The sequence below is a fragment of the Hyla sarda genome, chromosome 5 (assembly GCF_029499605.1).
Source record: "Hyla sarda isolate aHylSar1 chromosome 5, aHylSar1.hap1, whole genome shotgun sequence".
NCBI lineage: Eukaryota > Metazoa > Chordata > Amphibia > Anura > Hylidae > Hyla > Hyla sarda.
The window spans coordinates 146,396,864-146,424,353 of NC_079193.1; the positions used below are offsets into that span (position 1 = coordinate 146,396,864).

Sequence of the window (27,490 nt, forward strand, 5' to 3'; positions counted from 1 at the left end):
GGGGGGTGTATGTGACATGGGGGTGAATGTGACATGGGGGTGAATGTGATGGGGGGAGAATGTGACGGGGGGTGAGGAGAGGAGGGGAGGAGAATGTGTCGGGAATGTGACAGGGGGGAGAACGTGATGGGGGAGAGAATGTGACAGGGTTGGGGAGAATGTGACGGGAGGAGAATGCGACGGGGGGGAGAGAATGTGACAGGGGGATGTGACCATGGGGGGGGGGGGCTTGGGGGATTAGAAATTAAATGAGGGAAATGTAAAATGGGCAGTGGACATGAAATGGGTGGATGGATGTGGCATGGGGGAGATTGGACATGAAACGGGGGGATTTCACCATTTGTTTATTATATCGCATCACATATCGAAATCGCTATATTTAGGCCCATAATCGCAATCACACAGTTTTCCCATATCGTGCAGCCCTATTCTGAACATAGCCAAACATGCACACATCCACCCCATTCAAGGGGCAGAGCACATGAGGCTTGCAGTCTTTTGATTGGAGAGGGTGCCAGCAGTTGGACCTTCATTGATTAGCTATGTTCTGGGGATTGAAGATGACTTGGAATTTAACTATAACCTCTATGCTATTCAATATGCCTCAATTTGATTATACAATTATACATGTTGAACTAAAAGTTATTATCATTTTTCTTTACACAGAAATGTGATGAACTTTGGGAAGATTTTCATCAGAAGTTAGTTGATGGAGCTTTGTTAACACTTGATACATATTTAGGACAGTTTCCTGATATAAAGGTAAGAAAGAATGTGCTCATCTTCCTCCATGTTTCTATTTGACAGTACCTCCTGTAACAGTAGTTAGAGGGTCAAACTTTAGCATTGTTGCAATTTAGCATTTCCCTGTTCAGTGGGCTCCCATTTAGGCGGTGGCATAAAAGGTACCAAATGTAACATTATTGTATTTCAAGAGCTATTGTTGGCTGTACTCAACGTCTCAAGCAATATCTGTTGACCAGATCTTGGCCTCTTACCAAAAGTTGGCATTTTTTCTGCTGGAATATTTCTGGCAACAGATTAAGCACTTACTGTAAACTTGGGCATAATGCAAATAAGATTTCTGTGAACAAAATGTCCTTATATTGAAAAGAAACATCTTTAGCCCCCAATTGTTTACTTTACTGTATCATGATTAGTGTTGCTCGCGAATATTCGCAATTCGAATTTTATTCGCGAATATCGCATATTCGCGAATTCGCGAATATTCGCGAATATAGCGCTATATATTCGTAATTACGAATATTCGTTTTTTTAATTTTTTTAATTTTTTTTTTTTTTCACAGTACACATCAGAGTGATCATCCCTCTCTGCTTCCAGCTTGTGTGGTGTAAAGAAGGCTCTAATACTACTGTGTGAGACCGGCATGCGAATTTTCGCACATGCGAACATTTGTTTATGCTAAGTTTCGCATACGCGAAGTTTCGCATATGTAAATTTTCGCACACGCGAATATTCACATATGCGAAAATACAACGAGAATATTACGAATATGCGAATATTCGCGAATATGACGAATATTCGTCCATATATTCGCGAATATTCGCGAATTCGAATATGGCCTATGCCGCTCAACACTAATCATGATCATAAGGAATGTGAATGAGCAGGTATGGTGCAATAGTGGACGTAAGTAACAGCAAAACTGGTACTTCTAGGTAAGGCGGCCAGGAGGCACTGTGCAAAACCTGAAGAAACCTGGACAGCACTAATTCAGATCCAGTTGCAAATCGCATGCTAAGGCTAAGTTTAAAGTGGTTGTCCATGGAAATATTTTTTCTTACCTAATGTGTCTAGGCGGCTCAAGAAAAAAATAAAGGCTTTAACTCACCTTCCTCACCCACTTGTAGCCTTTGGTATCAGGACGCCTCAGCTGTGGCTGATGACACTGTTTCCCTGGAGCTGGAGATTGTAGCGTCTGCAGCTGAGGTAACAGTGACAGTGCCACAAGCCAATCACTGACTAAGGATTTATTCTTGCGGTGAAGTTTGGAGTCAGAAAGAAATACTTTCCCTTAAGGGTACATTCCCACACGGCGTATTTTGCTGCGTATTTGCTGCGTATTTGGTGCTGCGTATTTTCCTACCCATTGACTTCAACAGAGAAAATAAAATACGCAGCAGCAAATACGCAGCAAATGCGCCGTGTGGGAATGTACCCTAAATGAGCAAAATTGGCTTTTGACTAATGGGAACTTTTACCTTTCTTTGGATCAGTTTGCACAATACTAGGCCTAACTGGATGAACAAGTGTCTTTTTTCAGCCTTTCAACTATATACTACATACTGGGTTACTCTATGTGGCCAGTATAATGCTTTACAACCTTATAGGGGTAGTCCACCGGAAAACATCTTTTCCCCTATCCAAAGGATAGGGACCGCTGCTGGGGACCCCTGCGATCTCCAGGCCGGTAGTAGCGGGGTACAGAACACAGAAGCTTGGAGATTCCGTGTTTGTGATGTCACGCTACGCCCCTTCCATTTATGTCTATGGGAGGGGGCGTGACGGCTAGTACGTATAGATGTGAATGGAGGGGGCTTGGTGGCTGTGGAGTTCGCTCTGTGCATTGGATGACTGGGGAACTGCTGTGGAGATTGTGGGGGGTCCCAGCGGCAGGACCCCTGCGATTAGACATCTTATCCCCTATCCTTTGGATAGGGGATAAGATGTTTTCAGGTGGAGTATCCCTTTCAATGTTTTAAGCTACAAGTGACATGTTGTCTGTTCTGGCATAATGATTTCTGGCTTTCAAGAAGAAAGGATGGTTTGGTTTTTGTCACAAGTGTGGTGTGAGTATTGTGATGATTGATGGTTTTATTTTCCATCCTTCCACATAGCAGGATAGATGTTAAGATTGACTACAGTGTGTCATCTATCTTCCCCATGGAAACAATATGAAAAAAATAAAAAATTTTATGTCCATGAAAAATCATTTTTCATTTTAATGGTGACATTGCTTTTTGCCCAAATCTATAGTGATAATATACAGGAACTAGCAGGTTCTGTAACATTTACCTTTAACCCATTTTTAACCCATGCAGGTATTATGTTAGATATTATTTATCTTAGCCATTGTGGGATTTATAATAATGTATATAGTGCACTTTTAATTTATTCTTCTGGCCCAGTTTAGCTAAATAAACACATGGAACATATAACTGAATAAAACAACTATTACAAAAAACAAATATTACACAAGAAGAATGTAGCTTCATTGATTTAGATCAGGGGTAGGAAACCTTTTGGTAGTGCTGTGCCAAAAAATCTTTTGAAGTCGCTTGGTGTGGCGGCAATATGGGTGTGGCTTTATTATGGATGTAGTTTACTGTGGGTGGGGTTTGTGTTGGCGTGGCTTGTCACAGGGTAGGTGTTGTTTTTTTTATTTTTTTTTTAGAATGTTTTCAATATATTGTCCCTGCTGTAAGGGCCTTACAGTGAGGACAATACACAGAGAGGGGAATGCTCACAACAGCCAATAATGTATTTGTTCTACATGGACAACCATTTTAATTCAGACCTGCATAATACAGACCCCTAAATTACCCCTCCATAATCCCCCTCCATAATACAGACCTCATAATCAGACCTGCATAATACAGACCCCAGAATCAAACCCTAACATAATATAGACCTCAGTTTGGGCACCTAAGATTAAAATGTGTATTAATGTGCATAAAGAAGCCAAGGAAAGATGGAAAAATCTCCAAAAGGCATCAAATTACAGATTAGACATTCTTATAATATGTCAACAAAAGATAGATTTTATTTCCATCATTTACACTTTCAAAATAACAGAAAACAAAAAAATGGCATCTGCAAAAGTTTGGGCACCCTGCAGAGTTAATATCTTATACTGCCCCCTTTGGCAAGTATCACAGCTTGTAAACGCTTTTTGTAGCCAGCCAAGAGTCTTTCAATTCTTGTTTGAGGCATCTTTGCCCATTCTTCCTTACAAAAGTCTTCCAGTTCTTTAAGATTTCTGGGATGTCTGTTACGCACTGCTCTTTTAAGGTCTATCCATAGATTTTCAATTATGTTGAGGTCAGGAGATTGTGAAGGTCATGACAAAACCTTCAGTTTACGCCTCTTGATGAAATCCCCCGTGGATTTCCAGGTGTGTTTAGGATCATTATCCATTTGTAGAAGCCATCCTCTCTTTAACTTCAGCTTTTTCACAGATGGCATCAAGTTAGCATCCAAAATTTGCTGAAATTTTATTGAATCCATTTTTTCCTTCTACTTGTGAGATGTTCCCTGTGTCACTGGCTGCAATACAACCCCAAAGCATAATTGAACCACCCCCATGCTTAACAGTTGGACAGAGGTTCTTTTAATTAAATTCTGTTCCCCTTCTTCTCCAAACGTACCTTTAGTGCCTATAGTGCCTATAGTGGAATAGTGCACCACAACTCCAGTGTCTGCCAGATCTTTCTGGAGAGATTGTGCAGTCAAACGTGGGTTTTGAATTGTTTTTCTCACAATCTTGCGAGCTGATCTGTCTGATATTTTTCTTGGTCTTCCAGATCTTACGTTAACTTCCACCGTTCCTGATGACTGCCATTTCTTAATTACATTCCAAACAGAGGATATTGACATCTGAAAACATTTTGCTATCTTCTTATAGCCTTCTCCAGCTTTGTGAGCGTCAACTATTTTCAGTTATCAGATTTCTAGACAACTGCTTAGAAGAACCCATGGTGCTGATTGTTGGGGCAAGGTCCGATGAGTCTGGGCATTTAAAACCTTTGAGATTGACATCACCTGGTCTTCCCAGATGATGATTGAGAACAATCCATGACACTGGCAGGTCTCAGCTTTGCAAAGGGGGCAGTGCATGCTATAAATTCTGCAGGGTGCCCAAACTTTTGCAGACACCATTTTTTTGTTTTCTGTTATTTTGAAAGTGTAAATGATGGAAATAAAATCTAACTTTTGTTGACACATTATAAGAATGTCTAATCTGTGATTTGATGCCTTTTGGAGATTTTTCCATCTTTCCTTGGCTTCTATATGCACATTAATACATATTGTTACCTGGGGTACCCAAACTTTTGATCCCCACTGTATACTGAGACCAATGTTAGCAATAAAAGCAGTATACAAGGAGGAATACACTTCTCTCTAATAGTGGTACCTCCAAATCTGTTCTCGCTGCAGGCTCTCACCTTCTTTGTTACTTCAGTGGCAGCTCTGGCAGGCATTAGTTAGGGGGCACATTGTAACAGCACAGTGGACCACAGTGTGGCATATGTACACAGTGACTTTAAAAGCAGAATAGTGAGTACAGCTCTGGAGTATAACACAGGATGTAACTCAGGATCAGTACAGAATAAGTAATATATGTATGTACACAGTGACCCCACCAGCAGAATAGTGAGTACAGTTCTCGAGTATAATACAGGATATAACTCAGGATCAGTACAGGATAAGTAATTAAAAAAATGTACACACTGGGGGAAATTTGTGAATATTTTTACCACTTTTTTTGCTGTTGTTTGGTGCTTTTCTGTGGTGCAGTAATTTTTTTGTGCCGAAGTTTCGCGACTTTTCATTTACAAGGTTTTTTAAAAAGAACATACCAAGTCGTGATTTCAGTTCATATCATGCAGTGGTCAGAAAGTATGACGTGCACTTTTTCAGTTTGTTGCATCTTGTGGCGCAAATGCACTAACTGAGGAGCATATCTACACCAGCCCTGACTTAGCCTACAAAACGTAGAGGAATCTCCATACAGAGTGGAGTATTGATGTAAGGAATGTGATCAGCACCAGATTTATCACATGTCCTGTGCCATTTCATAAATTTGGTGCAGGTACACAGTTCCCACCACACAAATTAATGGGGTAAAAAGACGTGCACCTGATGACATCCTTGACTTCAGTATGCCACTTTCTATGACTTTTTAGCCTGTGCAATAAAATGTGAGACTTTTGGATAATGCTGTTTGCAGTTAGTTTTGTAAGCCAAGTCAGGGCTAGTATAGATTTGCGCCTCAGTTAGCGTAGTTACAACAATAGATGTGACATTCTAAAAAGTCATACATGATAAATTCCTGATCACTGAATTATATGAACTGAAATCACCCCATGGTATGTTCTTTGTGCAAAACCTTCTAAAGAAAAATTTGCAATGAAATGTCTCTGACCAGCATGTAAGACAAACTGTGCGACAAATGTACACCCCAAAACTAGGGTAAAGCCAATGATAACTCCCCCCCTCCCCCCCCAGTGACTTCACCAGCAGAATAGGGGATCAGGGATGGACAGAGGGACCAGGGATGGACTGAGGGACCAGGGATGGACGGAGGCATCAGGGATGGATGGAGGGATCAGGGATGGACAGAGCGATCAGGGATGGACAGAGGGATCATGGATGGACTATGGATAGACAGAGAGATCAGGGATAGACAGAGGGACCAGGCATGGTCTGAGGGATCAGGGATGAACAGAGAGTGATCATGGATGGATGGAGGGATCATGGAAGGACAGAGGGACCAGAGATGGACAGAGGGATCAGGGATGGACGGAGGGATCAGGGATGGATGGAGGAATCATGAATGGATGGAGGAATCATGGATGGACAGAGGGATCAGGGATGGACGGAGGGATCATGGATGTACAGAGGGACAAGGCATGGACAGAGGGACCAGTAATGGACAGAGGGACCAGGGATAAACGGAGGGATCAGGGATGGGGGCTCGGGGATGGACAGAGGGATCACGGATGGACGGACCGAGGGATCAGGGATGGACCGAGGGACCAGGGATGGACAAAGGGAGCAGGAATGGACAGAGGGATCAGGGATGGACAGAAAGATCAGGGATGGATGGACAGAGGGATCAGGGATGGACAGAGGGATCAGGAATGGAGTGAGAGATCAGGGAAGGATGGAGAGATCAGGGATGGACAGAGTGGTCTGGAGAGGACAATAGGGGCTTGGGAAGGTGAAAAAACTGTGTGTCATTGATGACACTATAAGTTTCTTTTCTCCACTCACTGGCTGCTCTGCCAGGCAGTGTAAGGGTTAAGCTTGCTGGTATAAACAAATCTTCCAGATGAGCAGCAAGATAGGAGATATGACCTGGGCCCTAATGATAATGATGATGATTTCACCTCACAGCCCGGCCAGGATCACAGGAGAATCTCTCCAAGAGAAAGATAAGTTAAGATAAGTGATTGACATAACTCACTGCTTTGCTTCCTAACCGGCAGACTGTCTCTCCTCTCTGTCAGCTCTGTGATCACTGAGGAGGGAGGAGATTATGCCTCTCTCCCTCTCTTTCTGTGCGGAGCTCTTAAAACGGCAGCCCCAGCACTTAAGGCGGCAGCTTTGGGCAGCAGCTCCACAATGTTTAAGATAGGCAAGGGGAAAATGCCCGGTATGCCCAATGGCCAGTCCGGCCCTGCTTGGCTGAGAAATAAACAGGAATTTTATAAGTTTGGTAACCCCCATCAGCTCCAGGAAAGGTACAGTTTACTGATATACCCTAACAGCTATCTAACGTTGTCCGAAGCTCTTAGCAGCAAATACAGCTGACAGATTCCCTTTAAGTCTAAGAAATCAATGTGAATAACACCTAGTTTCCTTTACTTGCTAGGAGATTTTCAGGGCTTATCTGTGAATTGTCTGCAGTGTTAATCACATTACGGAGTGCTATATCTGGAAACTATTTTCACACCATTTGATATTTTAGCACATTTCACCATGGTTACACATAACAGACACATTGCTTATTTTATACAGTTTCCATTTCTCTAATTGTGTCTTTTTGTAAACACACTCTTGTAATAGATTTCTGATCACCACCATAGTGCCCCACCATAGAAAGGACAAGCCAAGAATGGGCACTACTGAATTGTCCAAAAAACTAATTATATCACAAATTAAACTAACCACTTCTATATGATTGTGTCACTAATATGTACTTTACTGTATTTCTATAAATACCAAACCGACGGGCAACTGCCCAGGGTAAAAACCCCTAATGTAATGTCCCACCCCTAAAACTTGCAATCTTAATTGTATCCAATATAAACCCCTGTATCACTCTATTAAAAGCAGTGGCATATACTGGCTGGTGAGATGGCCTACTGGACTACACCAGTTATAGATGTCCTGTCACCAGAGCCTGCAGTGCTCAGTGAATAACACCAGTTTATTAAGCCAATCTCAAAACATGCAAACACTTGCCCGCTCTACATGTTTTGTTGCTAACCGCAATGTCTTCTAGGGTTCTTTTTGGTAGATTACTGTATTTTTGCCACAACCCTGAAAAAAAAAAAGATAAGATTCAAAACCATTACTTCTTTTTAGTTGTCCAAGGACCACCAAAGTATGTAGACTTAACAATACTCCTTCAAATATTGAGGCAGTCTGTCATTATGGGGCATTTATCATAATTCCATGGGTTGTTCCATTTAGAAAAATCCCATTCCAAGTCCAACTTCCTAGCAATGAGCTGATGACCAGGGTTCTCCCAGCTGCCATCACTAGGGAAGCTGCCATCTTTTCTACTGTGCCCATTGAAATACATTATCCAATGATGTCGTTTCCAGTACTGTGGATAAGGCACTGTATATGAAGGAATCTGATTTATCTTAATTATGAAGAAATGGCTAAGACTATTTTGGTTCAGAGATGATGACACTAAATTTTAATCTTAAACATTTTTCTCTTTACTTAAAGAATCGGATTGCCAAGCGGAGTCGGAAACTAGTTGATTATGACAGTGCAAGACATCATTTGGAAGCATTACAGAATGCCAAGAGAAGAGATGACGGAAGAATTACAAAGGTATGTGTGTTATATGTGTCTTATATGTATTTCATATATGTTGGGGTCATCATGACATAACATCTATCTAAGAACATCTCAATGTTTCACTTACATGCATGCTTTTCCTAGAAAGCTTTCTGTCCAAAAAAGAATATGTCACTGGACACATCTCTTTAAATTAAGAAACATATATGTACAGTAAGAGTTATATATTTAAGACTAAAGATCTAATAACTAATAATAGTCCTCTACATAGAGGGTTATAGAAGAGTGAGCTCTGTTAAATAGTATAATTGACAAATCAACTGGTGGCAGAAAGTTAAACAGATTTGTAAATCACTTCTATTTAAAAATCTTAACCCTTCTAGTACTTATCAGCTGCTGTATAATACGGATATACTACAGGGAAATTTGTGAATTTCTTTTCTGCCTGACAACAGTGCTCTCTAATGACACCTCTGTCCATGTCAGGACTGTCCAGAACAAAAGGTTTTCTATGGGGATTTGCTTCTAACCTGACAGTTCCTGACACGGACAGAGGTGTCAGCAGAGAGCACTGTTGTCAGGCAGAAAAGAAATTCACAAATTTCTCTGTAGTATATCTGTAGTATACAGCAGCTGATAAGTACTAGAAGGGTTAAGATTATTAAATAGAAATAATTTACAAATCTGTTTAACTTTCTGGCATCAGTTGATTTGTCCCAAAAAAAAAATTCGACCGGAGTTCCCCTTTAAGGGGAAAATTAGCTTGGTGGTTAAGGACAATGGCATCCAATGGCTTAAAAAAAAGCACACAGTTAATACAAAAATAACTTATCAGACAGTTCCACACAAGATTATTACAGGTGCTTTGCCATCGAGTCACCTGGGGGTCTATACTAATTTGTGTATACATGTATGGATGGATTATTCAGTATTTCTTGTCTACAGGCAGAAGAAGAGTTTCAGAAGGCACAGAAAGTGTTTGAAGACTTTAATACAGATTTGCAAGAGGAACTGCCATCTTTATGGTCCAGGTATTTCATTTAGTTTTTCTTTCTGTTTTTTATTTTTTTATTTCTTGCAATAAAAAAAAATTTTATTAAGAAAAACACAATAAAATCACGCAGCATCCCGTTACCATCAGCCGGAGCATGTTCGCTCTGGGTCTGATGACTGCTGATCACGGGGCTGGAGTAATGTGATGTCACGGCTCCGCCCCTGTGTGACATTACGCTCCGCCCCCTCAATGCAAGCCTATGGGGCGGGGCATGACAATAAATGTGTAAACTAATGGTCTGTCTAAGTAGTCCACTGACTATACACATTAATCATCTGATTTTCTTTCCGTTTGTTGTGACTCATCTATTATCCAGACGAATTGGTTTCTATGTGAACACGTTCCAAAACATATCCGGTCTGGAGGCAAAGTTTCATAAGGAAATTACAGGGGTGAGTAATTTGCTACAAGCATATATTAGATTTTTTTTTGCATAAAAACTGAATTAGGTATTGAAGGTGTAATGTATTTTCTTGTTAAGACTGGTGTATGGCAGACAACTTCCTGGTATACTAAACTTGGTGTCTGTATTCTCATAAGCCACTGCATATCGGTAGATTTAGAATTAATATTGCATTACCACAGTATGAGGGTGCTGTAAGCAATCTGTCAGCTGCAATTCACATACTAAACTACTTACTATTAGATAGCTGTCAGGACAAGAAAACACTAAGCACCTTAACATTCAAAAATGAAGTGCTAAAGGCTGGAATGCCTCCTCACTCCCCCTACCATCCCTATCCCTGTTTGACTGACAGCCAGCTAGAAGCCGAGCCCTGTTTCCAAATCTTGCACCTGCACGCAATCAGTATGCAAAGCCCAAGAAAGAGATTTGGAAACAGAGCTTTATTTTTAGAAAGATGCACAGACTGTCTGCTATAAAAAAACAAAACAAACAAACTTACCTCCCTGGGGCCTCCAGTATTGCTTCTCCTGTCTCCAGTGCGATCCTCTTCCTGGTGCCGGGGGTCAATGCATCACAGTGCAGCTCAGTGAATTGCTGGCCACAGCGGTGACCCGCCTCATGTAGTGGTCCTGGTGCTGGGGCTGAATAAGTCACAGTGCCACTCAGCCAATCACTGGTTGTGTCAGGACAGCGCTGCAGCCACCAACTGCTCTATGACACATCGATGCCTGGCACAGAAAGAGGATCACTTTGGAGACTTCAATACCACAGGCATCGGAGGAGTGCAGGAGGTATTGGTTGCAAGAAAATCCCACTCCTTGGGCACTTGCAGCAGCTTGGAAGTTCAACAACGCTTACATTAGGTATGGATGACCTCTGTATAGACCTGTCAGCAATTTTGATATCTCAGAAGGACTGCTTTAAACTAATGACCCCTGAATTTCCTCTGGAGGGTGTCAGGTGAAAGCCCACTGACCCCAGATGACCCAATCTAAAAGGTATTTTTTTTAGAGATCATTTTAGTCCTTTTTTCAAACAGGGATTAAGTAGCTTTTTTGTTGTACACTTTTGAAATATTTGTACATAAATATAGTAAGTCATGAAAAAAATTGTCCTTATCATAGCTTGATAATAATCTAAATCTAAAAAAAAAATCTTCTGCTAGCGTGTTAAAGTGATATGTCACAGAAGGTTATGTGAAGGCTGTGAGTTAATAGAACCAACATTTCCTAAGCTAAATAGGCTGCAGGGCTTTGTTGAGTATCCAATCCCCTAGTAGATTGCTATAGATTTCCTCCTTTAACCCTATAGACTTCCACCAAATATGTCCAGTGCCGGTGGTCACACGCCGAGTGGCTTTGTCTCCCAACTCAGATCTTCTTGTACTCAGGTGGAGGAATACTTCCTGCTCTTGTGCAGAAAGCCACACATTAAAGGGGTACTCCACTGGGCAGAGTTCCGAACATTTAGTTCCAAACGCTGTGTGAGCGTTGCGTGGTTCGGCCACGCCCCCTCAATGCAAGTCTATGGGAGGGGGCGTGACGGCCATCACGCCCCCTTCCATAGACTTGCATTGAGGGGCGTTGCGTGACATCACAATGGAGCGTGGCCGACCCCCCAGCGCGCACACAGCGTTTGGAACTAAATGTTCCGGATGCTGCCCAGTGGAGTACCCCTTTAAAGGTGTCCTAGAAACGGCTTCTTTTCACAAGTACTAGAAAATAAAGTGGATGTTCTCAGAGGGAATTGGGATAACACAGGGGAATGTTATAACAAATATGTAACAGCAATATCTAGAGAGTGGAGCATTAAATCGAAATCCATCAAAAAAAAATATTATTGTGCATGATCGGATAGACAAACCTAATATTTAATCATGGTCCAACCTCCCAAGAAAGCTACATCAGAATAGCGCTATTATTCATGGTAACCAAGGATGTCGAATGGAAGACTGTTTGTGAGGAGTTGCTCAAGTTTAAAATATGGGGTACTTTCTGGAGCAGGCTTGCAACTTAAAGGGGTTATCCAGGAAAAAGTTAAACAGATTTGTAAATTACTTCTATTAAAAAATCTTATACCTTTCAGTACTTATGAGCTGCTGAGATTGAGTTGTTCTTTTCTGTCTAAGTGCTCTCTGATGACACCTGTCTCGGGAAGTGTCCAGAGTAGAAGCAAATCCCCATAGCAAAGATCTTCCACTCTGTGCAGTTCCCGAGACAAGCAGAGATGTCAGCAGAGAGCACTGTTGTCAGACATAAAAGAACAACTCAACTTCAGCAGCTGATAATTATTGGAAGGATTAAGATTTTTAATAGAAGTAATTTACAAATCTGTTGAACTTTCTGGAGCCAGTTGATATTGAGATATATATATATATATATATATATATATATATATATATATATATATATATAAAATGTTTTCCTGGAATACCCATTTAAATGGTAAAATCTGCATTACTAGATACAGTTGCAAATATGGAGGAGCTGCGGTGTGGAGACAATAAGGTGTTCCCTTGTGATGATCATTGGGGTGGGGTGGGGGGCTGAAGAATGTAATATACATTTTCAGGGGGAAGTGGTCACCTTCTGGGGAGCTCTGCTGCCTTGTGTACATAATCTCTCAGATGGGAGGCCGAGGTTTGCATGATGAGTACCTCAAGGCGGCGTGTGACCTTCAGAGCACTGCTTTAAGCCATTGTAAGAATAGCAGCCCGTAAGATCGATGGTTTCTATTAGAATAAATTATTTCCCACTAAGAATTAATATCACAAAATGTAACTGGAACTTTTATAGCACACCCCCTATTCACATTTCATAAGGATTTGATGGAAAAAATGATATATGCTTTGTACCCCTGAGCCTAAGCATGAAAGTCACTGCAAGGACAGGCTTATAAACGGCAGACGTTAAAGTCTCCAGCGTCTGTACATTGTAAAGCACTATGGAAATATGGAGGAACAAATGTTTCTCTCTGGAGACAGATTTGCTCCGTTTTACACTAACTGTTGTACTATGTTCTTATATAGTCGGCATTTGTCATTTTGCCATCAATTTAGAATCTGTGATTAGTGCCTGTACATATATTACAGCAAGCAGACCTGCTACATATTCATTGCTTTACGAAATTCAAGCCTCCCGGCTGTGCCTTATTTAATCTGTGTTTGCATGAAAGCAGAGTAAATGCTGAATTATTTCTTATGGGTTTTCTCAGCTGAGTATTTTGGAAAAATACAAGCTATTAATGATTCCTGTATTTGTTTTTTGTGCACGAATAGTCTACTGTCTAAACTGTTCAGAATGTAATTCTGTGTACTGTATAATAAGCATTATGGGGGAGATTTATCATTGCTTTTAGAGCATTTTTTATGTCTATGTTTTGGCGCAGTGACGGTCACAAGCAGTATATTTAGAGACTTTTATGCGTCTCTAAATATGCTTTTTGCCTACCCGTAGAACTTTTTCTTTTTGACCATGCAGTGGTCACGTATTTATCATTTGCAACTTTTGACAAAAGTCGCTATTTTGTGCGCAAAGGTACTTTTATAGGCGCAAAGCTAAACCACCTACCAGTAGGCATGAGAATCACTTTTACCTTCCGCAATTCAACCTTTAACCTCTTGTGGACGACAGCGTCCCCTTGCCCAGAAATGGATGGCAACAAAGCCCTGGAGAGTTCTGAAGTGGCCAGCAATGAGTCCAGATCTAAATCCCATTGAACACCTGTAGAGAGATCTTAAAATTGCTGTTGGGAAAAGGCGCCTTCCAATAAGAGAGACCTGGAGCAGTTTGCAAAGGAAAAGTGGTCCAACATTCCGGCTGAGAGGTGTAAGAAGCTTATTGATGGTTATAGGAAGTGACTGATTTCAGTTATTTTTTTCCAAAGGGTATGCAACCAAATATTAAGTTAAGGGTGCCAATAATTTTGTCCAGCCCATTTTTGGAGTTTGGTGTGACATTATGTCCAATTAGCTTTTTTTCCTCCCTTTTTTGGTTTAGTTCCAATACACACAAAGGGAATAAACATGTGTATAGCAAAATATGTGTTACTGCAATCCTTTTCTGTGATAAATACTTCCTTTTCTTGAAAAATGTCAGGGGTGCCAACATTTATGGCCATGACTGCATAAGTGTATTTACTCAAAAGGTTTTGTTAGTGGACCCCACCTGTAGTAAGTGTAGTCTTCATTATTACACGTAACAATGCTGGCAGGTTGCTAAGCCGCAGAGCTAAGCTTCATCTACAGTAGTTTCCAGGGTCCTAATAATGGCTGCCTGTACTCAGATGTCCCCAGGAGTTAAAGCAGGACAGGAAGATCCTTCAGCATTTGCACACAACCCCCCCCCCCCCCCCCCACAATTTTGTATAAAAGTCAGAAATAATAAGTATTTACTCACCATAATAATTGTTGCAGTAGTTGCAAGGCGAGGACTACTGACTGATGATGATTGCAATAGATGTCATAGTGTCATAGTGCTTGCAGAATGAGTAAATAAACTACTTTCTAAGGATGACTGCAATTAATAGGAATTATATTACTTAAAGGGGTACTCTGGTGTAAAACATTTTTTTTTTTTAAATCAACTGGTGGCAGAAAGTTAAACAGATTTGTAAATTACTTCTATTAAAAAATCTTTATCCTTCCAATACTTTTTAGCAGCTGAATGCTAAAAGAAATTATTTTCTTTTTGAATTTCTTTTTGTCTTGTCCACAGTGCTCTTTGCTGACACCTGATGCCCATATCAGGAACTGTCCAGAGCAGGAGAAAATCGTCATAGCAAACTTATGCTATGCTGGACAGTTCCTGACATGGACAGAGGTGTCAGCAGAGATCACTGTGGACAAGACAAAAAAGAAATTCAAAAACAAAGAATTTCCTCTGTAGCATACAGCTGCTAATAAGTACTGGAAGGATAAAGATTTTTTTTTTTTTATAGAAGTAATTTACAAATCTGTTTAACTTTTTGGCACCAGTTCATTTAAAAAAAAAAAAAAGGTTTTCCACTGGAGTTCCCCTTTAAATGATGATTCATGCAAACCAAAAACAGATAAGGACCATATATTCTGACAACATAATCATACAGGAGCAAACAGAAAAGAAAAGAGACAAAAGGCCAGGAGCAAGCTAGAAGCAGACCAGAAGTAACAACTATATGCTGGCTACACCAAACAAAACTAAAGAGAGATCATGCACACACTGAATGGCAAAAACCATATATTACCAACTCCTGGACAGAGTAAATCATCTATTAAATAACCTTGGGGAGGTACAAGCCACATCAGCAGCCAGATATAACTAAAATCTGGCATAGATCCATTCCTTCAGACATTATGTTATCAGGATACCATTGGGGTGGCTTGAAGGTTGTGTACAATCTTAGCATAGCATTAACCCCTTAAGGACCAAGCCCATTTTGGCCTTAAGGACCAGACCAATTTTATTTTAGCATTTTCGTTTTTTCCTCCTCGCCTTAAAAAAATCATAACTCTCTTATATTTCCATCCACAGACCCATATGAGGGCTTGTTTTTTGCATCACCAATTGTACTTTGTAATGACATCACTTATTTTACCCTAAAATGTACGGCGCAGCCAAACAAATATTATTTATGTGGGAAAATGTAAAAGAAAACCGCAATTTAGCAAATTTTGGAAGGTGTTGTTTTCACGCTGTACAGTTTCCGGTAAAAATGACATGTTTTCTTTATTCTGTGGGTCAATACGATTAAAATAATACCCATGTTATATGCTTTTATATAATTGTACCGCTTAAAAAAAATCTCAAACCATTTTAACAAAATTTGTATGTTTGAAATTGCCCTGTTTAGACCACCTATAACTTTCTAATTTTTCCATATATGGGGCGATATGAGGGCTCATATTTTGAGCCATGATCTGTAGTTTTTATCAGTACCACTTTTGCTTAGGTTTTATTTTTTATTCATTTTTTTTTTTAAATAAAATGTGACAAGAAAGCAGCAATTTTGGACTTTTTTTTATTTTTTTACGTTTACGCGTTCACCGTACGGGATAATTAACAATATGTTTTAATAGTTCATACTTTTACGCATGCGGCGATACCAAATATGTGTATTAATATTTTTTTTACGCTTTTTTGGGGGTAAAATGGGGAAAAATTAACGTTTTAGTTTTTATTGGGGGACGGGATTTTTCAAATTTTTTTACTTTTTTATTTTAAATTTTTTTACTTTTTTTTTTTACACTTTTTATGTCCTAATACTAAGTGCTAATACTGTGCAGTGCTATGTATAGGGCACAGCACTGCTCAGTATTATCGGTGATCTTCTGCTCTGGTCTGCTCGATCTCGACCAGAGCGGAAGACCCCAGGAGACGGCCGGAGCAAGGTGAGGGGACCTCCGGCCGCCATGCTGGATGATCGGATCCCCGCGGCAGCGCTGCGGGCGATCCGATCGTCCATTCAAACTACCGCAATGCCGCAGATGCCCTGATCTGTATTCATCACGGCATCGGAGGGGTTAATGGAGGACATCCGCGCAATCGCGGATGTCCGCCATTACCGGCGGGTCCCTGGCTGCTGATATCAGCCGGGACACTCCGGGCATGGCGCGAGCACCGCTCCGGTGCTCGCGATCATGTCGGCGCGTAAATGTACGTCATGGTGCGCTAAGTACCACGTCACCATGACGTACATTTACGTCCATTGTCGTTAAGGGGTTAATAATTTTCTAGAGCTTTAATGAGAACCTAAGAAGGCTCTTTTTATGAAATGTTATATCTACAAAAGGATAGAAGGAGAATGTACTATTTACATAACATGTACATGCAGGTGTGCCAGGTACTGTAGCTTAGCCTCTATGAATGGTTAATCCTTCTTAGTTATGCGAGGGAGTGAAACCCCACCTGCCACATATTATTGGCCTATCCCAACTAAGGATAAACCATCAAACTTTCCAGAAAAGCTAATTTCTTTTGGACATTTTATGGCATGAGGTTGTTTATGGAAAAAGACAATGATGGACACTATCATTGAAACCATAAACTGGTTTTCGAAAAACCAAAACACAAACCCACAGCCACACAATGTAGAGAAATGTTATTTTTAAAATTCAACTTAACTGCACGGTTTAGCAATGCAGTGGGTATATAGGAAGGAACTTAATCTGCATTATAAATATATTACTACAATATTGCTTATTTTTCTGTTCTTTCAGCTATGTCACAAACTATATGAAGTAATGACAAAGTTAGGCGAACAGCATGCTGATAAAGCATTTACCATTCAAGGAGCTCCAAGGTAGGTTATTATTATTCTGTCCTATGTAAATGAAGGATATCATATCTACTGGTCTATTATCTAGTAGTCAAAATGGCACCAAAGACCAAAACATTGTACCAATTGACTTCTAATTCAACTGAAAGAATACAGTTGACTTGTTATGAGTCTGGGGTATTCATCAAAAGTGGATTCTCCCTACCTTCCTCTGTCTCTTTTCGCTACCATACACCCCAGGGCAGTGATCGTCTGCTGTGTACATACATGTACATACATAGCAGCCTGTTATGATGCTTTGTACAAAGCAGCTGCTTCATTTTTTCCTCTCAATTTTATTTTATTGAATTTTGTAAACAGAACATATCAAAGTACAACAGTGCTTAGTATGGGTGACAGGATAGAGAGAGAGAAGTAGAAACCAAGAACCCAAAAATACAGTGATACATAGAAAACAGAAGTACAGCTTTCCAGGACTGTGTGGAACTATGCAAATTTTTATGCCATTTTGGCTACTAGAATAACAACGCTGTATACATTTTTAAATACATATAGAATAAACAGTATTGTAATTAGTCTGTGAGCTTGGTGGCTCTTATGGATAATTGGGGACATGTAACATGGCTGTAAGTCACAGATATAATAAGCTGACTAGGTGAGTATAAAGTTTCGGTTTAATATATTTTTCGTAGATAAGACTTAGTAGTTGCCAGATGAAGTTCCTCACAAATGAAAGGATACATTTTTACTAAAAAATATTTTGTTTCTTTAATACTGCCACAGAAAACGATGGTGAGTGCTTTGGCTTACCTCCTAGGTGAAATCATTGGATTGCTGCGCTTTTCAAGTATGATTGAATGTCAAGCTCTCGGTCATGCAGAATGATACTCAGTAGATTAGTGATCCCCTATTGCCCTACTAGAATATGTTTTTCAATCTTATACAGCATTCATATTATGCAGAGCCTGATTTTTAGAAAGGAATATCTTATTAGAGATGAACATTTCCATACTGCAGATTCATATCTTTCCTGCATTAACATAAAAATATCTTTATTTCCTCTGTGCTAGTGATTCTGGTCCACTCCGCATTGCGAAGACCCCGTCTCCACCCGAAGAGATTCCACAGATACCTAGCCCATTAGCAAGTCCTAACCATACATTAGCACCAGCATCCCCTGCACCAGCAAGGCCTAAATCTCCTTCAATGGTACGTAAAGATCAAACTGCAGAAACAATGCTATGGTTGTACATATATATATATATATATATATATATATATATATATATATATGTATATATGTAAAGTGTTAGAGTCAAATAGACATTTCAAAAGATTTAAATGGTCAGAGTCTCAGTGCTAAGACTCATACCAATCTCTACATATAGCTGGGAGAAGCTCATGATTGTTCCCAACTAGCGGTCCGATCCAACTCATTGCAGTAGGCGGGTTACATAGACTCCTGATATGAGTTGGATTGGATGGTAAGCCGGGAAGTAAAACACACAGCCGCAAACTTATCCTCACTATTTTTAGAGATCAGTAAGGATCTCTCAATTGAGCAATTGACCCTGACCAATCAAATCTTTTGACGTGTGGTGTGATATGTCACAGTTTTTTTTTATGGTAATAATGCTTTACCCTTTTTTTTTTAAATATGTAACAGTGCAGTGGTTTATCAAGACTTGGATTGTTTTTTATTATTATTATGTAGCTCTAATGAACTCCTATTTCCATTGCTTAAAAGGTTACTGGCCAGTAGCTATTACTAGAAGGACATCCTATTGGAAACAATCATATCTCTCTAAAGAGTCTCTTATTGATCTCATTGTGGAGTGAAGTTGACCATTCCCCTCTAATAGTGCACATGGGTTGCTAAACCTTTGACTTGTATGCTTCACAATGAAAGAATGGCACAAATCCTGTAAAGCTTAATAGATACAAAAACCTGCTATGTTACTCTACTGATACATGCAGGACGCCTGTACATCAGAGCTACTGTATATCCCATCTATATGTAGAGAAGAGTAGATATTGAGGCTGTAGTTACACCTCAGCTATAGTGTCTCTTCCACAGAAAGGACATCTGGGCTCTAAAGGGAACATGAGATTGGTGGCCGGTTATAGATTTTTCATTAGGCTCTACGAGCTTTAAGTTTAACTTTAGACTTTATTATTGTATATTCACACCAATGTTTGGTATAGTTTTTTTTTTTAGCTGTATTGCATAAATAACATTTACTTTGGTTGCATTACTGCATGCCATGGATACATCTGTTGGTTATGTAACATTGTGATATTATTACACAGAATGCAATTACTGTATCTGTCTGCATTATTGTCGTGTGGTAAGACTGTCTACACAAAGCAGTTCCAAACAAGACAGCCTCCAACCACTCAGGGATTTCGATGGCGCAACAGGTGTATAGCGGCAAGTAGCAAAGGGATACTCAGGCAGTATCGAGATAATATAAAGTGCAGGTTTATTCCGAACAACGCGTTTCAATGCCAGAGCCGGCTCTGGCATTGAAACGCGTTGTTCGGCATAAACCTGCACTTTATATTATCTCGATACTGCCTGAGTATCCCTTTGCTACTTGCCGCTATACACCTGTTGCGCCATCAAAATCCCTGAGTGGTTGGAGGCTGTCTTGTTTGGTACTTTGACACCAAATCTTTGGTGGTGGGATCGGCTGCATGGTGAAACTATTACTACATGCTGACATCAGTGTTGTGCCTGACTGATAGCACAACCCACGGGGTGAGCAATTTTCATTCATTAATTTGGTGAAATTCTTGCACCCTAATTTATTGCACCATGGAGCGCTCTGTGTGTCTTTTTGTTTCATACACATAGCAGTTGTAAGGATGCATTCTCGGTGTTACGTGTGATTTTATGTTTTTCATTCCCAAGTTTTCTGAGCTTGATTTGGTGAGTTACCACAGTACAGTAGTGAAGCATTTATAACAGTAGATGACATAGGATATTTAGCAATATACTGCAGAACATTTTCCTCTTGCTTATACTTAGTAGCAGCAGAATGCATGTCATAGGCCACATGTGTCTTTTAAGCTGCTCATAGAAGTAGATAGATAAAAATACATAGATTTAAATAATACTATACTTTACTTTAGTGAATTGTATTTCATGTCCTGTTTGATGATATTTATATTTCACATTGTTGTGAAACAAATGGTTGAATTCCTGATGACTGTTGCATAGTAATGGTTTAAGACTTTTTCTGAATAATACAGGGACATAATCATTTTCAGTTTTTTTTTATTATATTTTAAAAACTTTCCAACATTTCCATACTGCCACTGTTCTGGTTCCCAAATCTGGCTCTGACCAAGCTTTTAGAAGGTGTTGGGAGCAATGGTTATGTGAGGACATGCGTACTCTAACCGTAGATCGCTAGTAGAAAGGATCATTTGACCCACAACAATCACGAGCAGCTGTTTCCTTGCCCACTATAAAGACACAAGTGCCACTTTCACTACACACCCCTGTCTCAGCCTGGACCATTTCCAGGCATGCAACAGCAGGAGTTTAATGTCCTTGAGCCCATTATGTGTACTTCCATTGACTGCCAGCTACTGTCAACTTAGTTTGCAGTGGTGTCGTGAACGAAAAACCTGGACTTCTAAAGACTGGAATCTGTTTGGAATCCAATGATGGGTTACAGTATATAGACCTCATGGTGGACATTTCAATCCTGCCTTTTCTGTGAAGCAATACACTGCCCCAACTGCTGGTGGTGTTACGCCGAGCGCTCCGGGTCCCTGCTCCTCCCCGGAGTGCTGGCGGCGTTCTCCTCTCTGCAGCGCCCCGGTCAGACCCGCTGACCGGGAGCGCTGCACTGACATTCACGATGGGAATGCGATTCGCATAGCGGGATGCGCCCGCTCGCGAATCGCATCCCAAGTCACTTACTCGTCCCGGTCCCCAGCTGTCATGTTCTGGCGCGCGCGGCTCCGCTCTCTAGGGCGCGCGCGCCAGCTCTCTAAGATTTAAAGGGCCAGTGCACCAGTGATTGGTGCCTGGTCCAATCAGTCTAATTAGCTTCCACCTGCTCCCTGTCCATATAACCTCACTTCCCCTTTCCTTCCTTGACGGATCTTGTTGCCTTGTGCCAGAGAAAGCGTTTAGTGTTGTCCATAGCCTGTGTTCCAGACCTTCTGCTATTGTTATTGACTACGAACCTTGCCGCCTTCCCCCAACCTTCTGCTACGTCTGACTTGCCTCTACCTAGTCCTTCTGCCCCGCGCCTTCTCAGCAGTCAGCGAGGTTGAGCCGTTGCCGGTGGATACGACCTGGTTGCTACCACCGCAACAAGACCATCCCGCTTTGCGGCGGGCTCTTGTGAAAACCAGTAGCAACCCTAGAACCGGTCCACCGACACGGTCCACGCCAATCCCTCGCTGACACACAGGATCCACATCCAGCTAGCCGAATCCTAACAGGTGGGATGATCTAGGAGCAAACACATAGGACAGTCAGTCATCCCTAGTAGTGATACTAGAGACACTAACGGCTCAGTTATATGTGCAGGACAGCCTGTGGCCACGTGTGTTGCCTCTCATGGCTTTCATTTGGCATTATTCGGCAGAATAATGTTTGCCCCCACACAGCAAGAGGTTCCCTGGAATGTCTCCTCCAGATTGCAACATTTCTTTTGCCTGCAAAATTGCCAGATTAATCACCATCACCAAATGTATGGGACCAGCTGGTAAGCCAGCTTCGGCAGTTTAGTCATTGGGAATGCCAGCTCTGGTCACAGGCTGTAGATGATACACAGTATCACAAAGGATCCAACAGCACTCCAATTCAGTGAAAAAAATGTGAAGGTTATTCACCTTTGTCTCAGCAACATTTTTGCTGCTCAATGCAGCCTTACTCAACCATTGTATGTAATACAAGGCCCTTGCTACTTGCTGGGAGTCAAACAATGACTGGGATCCTGCACGTAGGAAACAGCGCTGTCACTGCAAGACAATTGCATTTTTATTTTGTTTATATTTTTTGGTTAATATGGTTTATGGGTTGCCAGGACAGTAGAAAACTGTCAATCATTGTTTGTTTGATTGTTTTTCATTCAGCTGATGCTTTAATTTCATCAAAAGTTACATAAGCATTTCATTACTTGTAGATACACCATGCAAATCACATTTAAGCCGAAATGTGATTTGCTTATATTAATGTGTGAATATTAAAACCCAAAGCATTATAAAAGAAGAGCTTGAGTAATATATTAGTTTGTTAACATATAATGTTGTAGATTCTTAGAGATCATAACAATGCTACCAATGTTCTCTTATTTAATATATTTCCTAGCTAAGAAAAGGTCCTCCTGTACCTCCACTACCTAAGCTCACTCCGTCAAAAGAACTGCAACAAGAAAATATCATCAGCTTCTTTGAAGACAACTTTGTCCCTGAGATCAATGTGACAACGCCTTCACAGGTAGGTAAAATGATGTTGAGTTTTACAGATTTATGTTGTTTTTAAATAACTATGCAAATTTCATAAGACAATACATTATCTGTATTGTCTGCTAATATTCTGAATACGGTATTTTAAGAATAACAATGAAATATTGATGTGTCTGCTTTTCCAGGTGAAATAAATTTAAGTATAGCGTGATGATTTACTTTGGTTTATTCCTGTTACCTATTGCACTTACTGTAAGAATACCTTTCAAATGCAACCTAAGAATGTCCTTAGACTGTAGCCCCCATAATGTGCTTTCATGAACAGAGTTATTGCAGCAGTGTATGCAAGCAGTTTGTAGAACAGATGGTTAAGTGGATGCCTGAGATTGTTCTTTATTATTTTGTTTTTTACAGAATGAAATTGAAGAGGAAAAGAAAGTTGAATCTTTACTAGATCTAGACTTTGATCCTTTCAAACCAGAAGCTGCATCAGCAGGGATAACACAATCTCATTCACCGATGTCTCAGGTAAAATAAATATCTATATTTGTATCTATCTCTATATCTATCTATCTGTCTAGTCCAGAAGTACACCATTTAAGAAGGAATAGTTTTAAATGGGTACAAGCCGCCAGAACCTTGATGAATAATTCTTCAATTATGTAAGCAGAGGAAAGACTGCAGCACTCCAGTGAAGATTCAAAGGAAATATGTGGTTAATTCGTTCATGTAGAGTACAATTTTTCCGTACTCTTACATAGTCTTGAATCAGGCTGTAATCTACAATAAGACTCTCTTGAGTTAGAATTTTCTAGAAACATTTTTAAACCCCACCTCAGGGTGGTTGCACAGTTTAAATAACTGTTGGCTTAACGAACAGTTATCATTTCTGAACTCCACAGACAAGTGAATTTTTAGCATGGCCAAATGTTCCTGTATCTACTATGAAGAGTAGAGAGGTAAGGTGGGTTCAAACCACGTTTTATGCAATTCGGGACCACATACAGTTGGGGGGAGCTAAAACTGGGTGCTCCCGTATCCCTGCCATATGCGGCCTGTATGTAATGTATTTCAATGAGCAGACCAGAGTGAAACGCTGACTCTGGTCGGCTCATTTTTGCCCTGTATGCGGTTTTCCCACCGGACCTAAAACCGTGGTCTACCATGGTTTTTGATCCGGCGGAAAAACCGCATATGGGGCAAAAATGAGCCGATCGGAGTCAGTAATTCACTCCGGTCGGCTCATTGAAATACGGGCCGCATACGGCAGGGATACGGGAGCACCCGGTTTTAGCTCCCACCAGCCGTATGTGGTCCCGAATTGCATAAAACGTGATGTGAATCCAGCCTAAGCCAGACAGCTGTGGTGGTGGCTTATCTATTCCAGAACAGTCATGGCTGCCATAAGAAATTTTGGGGCCCCATCATACTGACTAAATCCTGTATACTGAAACCAGTTTTACAATAATACCAGTACACAAGGGAGGATAACACTGCTACACCATGAGAACTACTATTACCAGCACCTAGTGACTGTAGAAAAACCACTATACATAGACCAATATCCCACACATACAAAGCCCATATAGTGGTGATCTCAGCTTTACACAGGCACTGCAAACCGTATACATGATTACAGTGCAGTTACATCTACTGACTCAAAGAAAGCATCTTTTTGGAGTTGTTCTCTTTACTTATCTTCTCTGTTTTGCTCTGCCATGAAGTCTTCTTCCAACCACAACCAATTGGGAGACTGCCATACACTTTAGATAGTTGGCCAGACCTGTGCTTGTTTAGGCTGTGTTCACACGTCGGAATGTCCGCAATGCACTTCTTCCTAGTGGCCACTGCGGTGGAAATGTAGTATTGAATGGTAGTCATTCAAATGTTATAGACGGACAGGATGGGTCCACGAGAGTTGGAGCGTCCGATATTCAAAGGCTGATTTGTATATCCAATTTCTTTATTGACTATATTTTTTTTTAGTTATATAAGGGTGTTCTTTCATGAGAATGGCAAAAATGCTAGTATGTGTTTTGTGAAGTTCACAAGATGAAAAGTCAATTACAGAATATATCTTGACATTTAAAGGTTCTTGAATATATGACAGTAGGATTATATATTCTGTCTTTAGTTAAGCACAGTGGTTGCATTTGTCATATCATGGATATGCTGTATCTATGTATTTTTCTCAGCAAAAGGAACAATTAAAATGCATAAATGATATGTCTAGACGCAATGTTGGCTCAGAATTATCCAATCAGTCTTCTCCGGCTTTCTAGATAATAGCTGTCATTTTCTGTGAGCAGCACACTCTGGGGCACAAGGAGCATATTCTCAGTAATGGGTTGGGGACCTTTTCTGCTGCTTCTAGTGTTTTGCTTTTTATATTTTTACTGAAACTCTTAACAATAATGATCTTTATAAGATGTGTTTTTACAGTGGTAGTTGATAAAACTATATAAAGAAAAAGGAAAATCTAAATAAAAAATCAGAAATTTTAGCAAAGCCATATATGAAGAAAAAAATAAAATAAATAGCCACTACAGCTGTTGGGGGGTGGGGGGGGTGGGGGAGGAGCTTTAATTATGAAGGACCATACTGTCCTGCTAGGCAAAAAAGAAAAAAGAAAATGAGTCAAATTAACCTGTGATATATAGTGCCGCATTGAGTACTCCGGGATATAAAAACTTATCTCCCATCCTAAGGACAGGGGATAGGTTTCAGATCACGGTTTGACCGCTGGGACCCTCTGCTATCTACCGTACAGGGCTCTGGCTCTCCATCCAAATAGCAGTGGCAGGCATGTGCCCTCAATGCAACTCTATGGGAGAACTGAATGAAGCGCTCCGGCTCTCCCATAGAGCGGCATTGAGGTGTGTCAGCCGCTTTTTTTGTGTGGTGGTCTAACACGCCCCATTCAGAAGGAGAGTCTGGGCCCTTACAGGAGATTTCTGCCGGTCTCAGCGATCGGACCCTCTGCGATCTGACACTTTACTCCTATCCTTAGGATTAGGTATACATTTTTTATACCAGAGATTTCCTTTAAGAAGATTGTTTTGGCATTTTCTTTGTCATTTTATGTAAGCAGGAAATTTTGAAAGTGTAAGGATCTGAGTCACTTGAGTAAAATTGTGATAGCTAGATGTCTAGATGGGAGCACCTTCAAAATGACGTGTCTTGTGCCAAGGTTATGGGAACCCAAGGCATAATAATGTGCGTGTTTAGTGTAGGCTAGCAATTGAGACTATATATATATATATATATATATATATATATATATATATATACATATATATACATATATATATATATATATATATATATATATATATATATATATTTATATATATATATATATATATATATATATATTGTAAGGATTTCTCCCTGGGGATAGCTCTGGGATCATTCTTGACACTGCCACAGGACATGTTTCCACTTCAATCAGCAGGCAAACAACAGTAATTTATTCAAGTCCGGACCCTCACCAGCTTTATTAGACAGGTTGCAGGATAAATAAATACATAAGACAGGAACAAACAAAACCCTAGACCATCTAGTCACTAACTAAACAAACCAGCATGACATGACTATCCACTGGTGGGCTTTTCCCGACCAGTTAAACTTATGCCTCCTGCAACCTTCTACTCACTGTTAACACACAGCATTTGCAACCTCTTGCTGTGTGTCTTGTCCACACTTGGGGCCACTCACAGCTCGGGCTGTGTGTTCCTCACAGGACCCCTGCCTCCCCCCGAAAGCCACCGTGCTGTCTTCTGGGGAGAGCACCAACTATCCTGTCTGACTTCCTTTTAAACACACTACCCCTTTCTGCTACCTCATTAATTAGTCCAAAGGTGGAAGTTTCTCCAGGGTTAGGTAGGGAAATATACCCTTCCCTTGCCACAGTGTCACTATATATATATATATATATATATATATATATATATATACACACACACACGCACAGTATATATATATATATATATATATATATATGTACATCTATTTCAGTGACTCCATTCCATGAAAGCTATTCATTTAGATTTTCCATAATGACTTTAATTAATTGAACGTGACATAGGCATACCGTATAATCCAAAACATCAGAATATAATTCATTCAGTGCATTTGCTAGGGTACCTGATGCCACACAAAGATGAAACCGCTTAATAAATGTCTTTTTTACTATACTTTTACTTAATTTATCTCTGATTTAATTTTTCAGACACTGCCTTGGGATCTCTGGACGGTAAGTGGACTTATTATCTACCAGGGTACTGCAGTAGTTTTTTATTTCGTAGCTTTAGGCTGATTTTACTAAAATAGTTTTAGCTAAAACATATATAAATATAGCATCATAAGTTAATTTACTAGAAGCAGTGCTTTTTATTAAATTTTTTTTTACATTTGTGCATGGAGGCCCATAAAATTAGTAAGGTCCATCGTGATTTGCCATAATCTCTTTGAAAACCCAATAGAGCAGTTAGGGGATCAGTAATAAACAGAAGCAATGATAATATTGTGAATACAGCCTTAACGCCCTCTCAAATGAGTT

The 27,490-nt window shown here is 40.3% G+C and overlaps 1 protein-coding gene across 5 annotated transcripts in view; it reads left to right on the forward strand.

Annotated features, from left to right (window-relative positions):
* Nucleotides 1-27,490, forward strand: part of AMPH (amphiphysin) — a 176,930-nt gene that overhangs the window by 93,995 nt on the left and 55,445 nt on the right. For all 5 annotated transcript variants that reach the window (XR_008844011.1, XM_056520461.1, XM_056520462.1 and 2 more), the window contains exons 5-13: nt 667-762; nt 8,708-8,815; nt 9,728-9,813; nt 10,153-10,228; nt 17,438-17,520; nt 18,567-18,705; nt 22,832-22,960; nt 23,344-23,457; nt 27,161-27,184. Coding sequence is in view for 4 of the 5 variants with exons in the window: in XM_056520461.1 (XP_056376436.1) it covers nt 667-762; nt 8,708-8,815; nt 9,728-9,813; nt 10,153-10,228; nt 17,438-17,520; nt 18,567-18,705; nt 22,832-22,960; nt 23,344-23,457; nt 27,161-27,184 (855 nt within the window). In the remaining variant the exon portion in view is untranslated. The remainder of the gene's footprint in view (nt 1-666; nt 763-8,707; nt 8,816-9,727; nt 9,814-10,152; nt 10,229-17,437; nt 17,521-18,566; nt 18,706-22,831; nt 22,961-23,343; nt 23,458-27,160; nt 27,185-27,490) is intronic.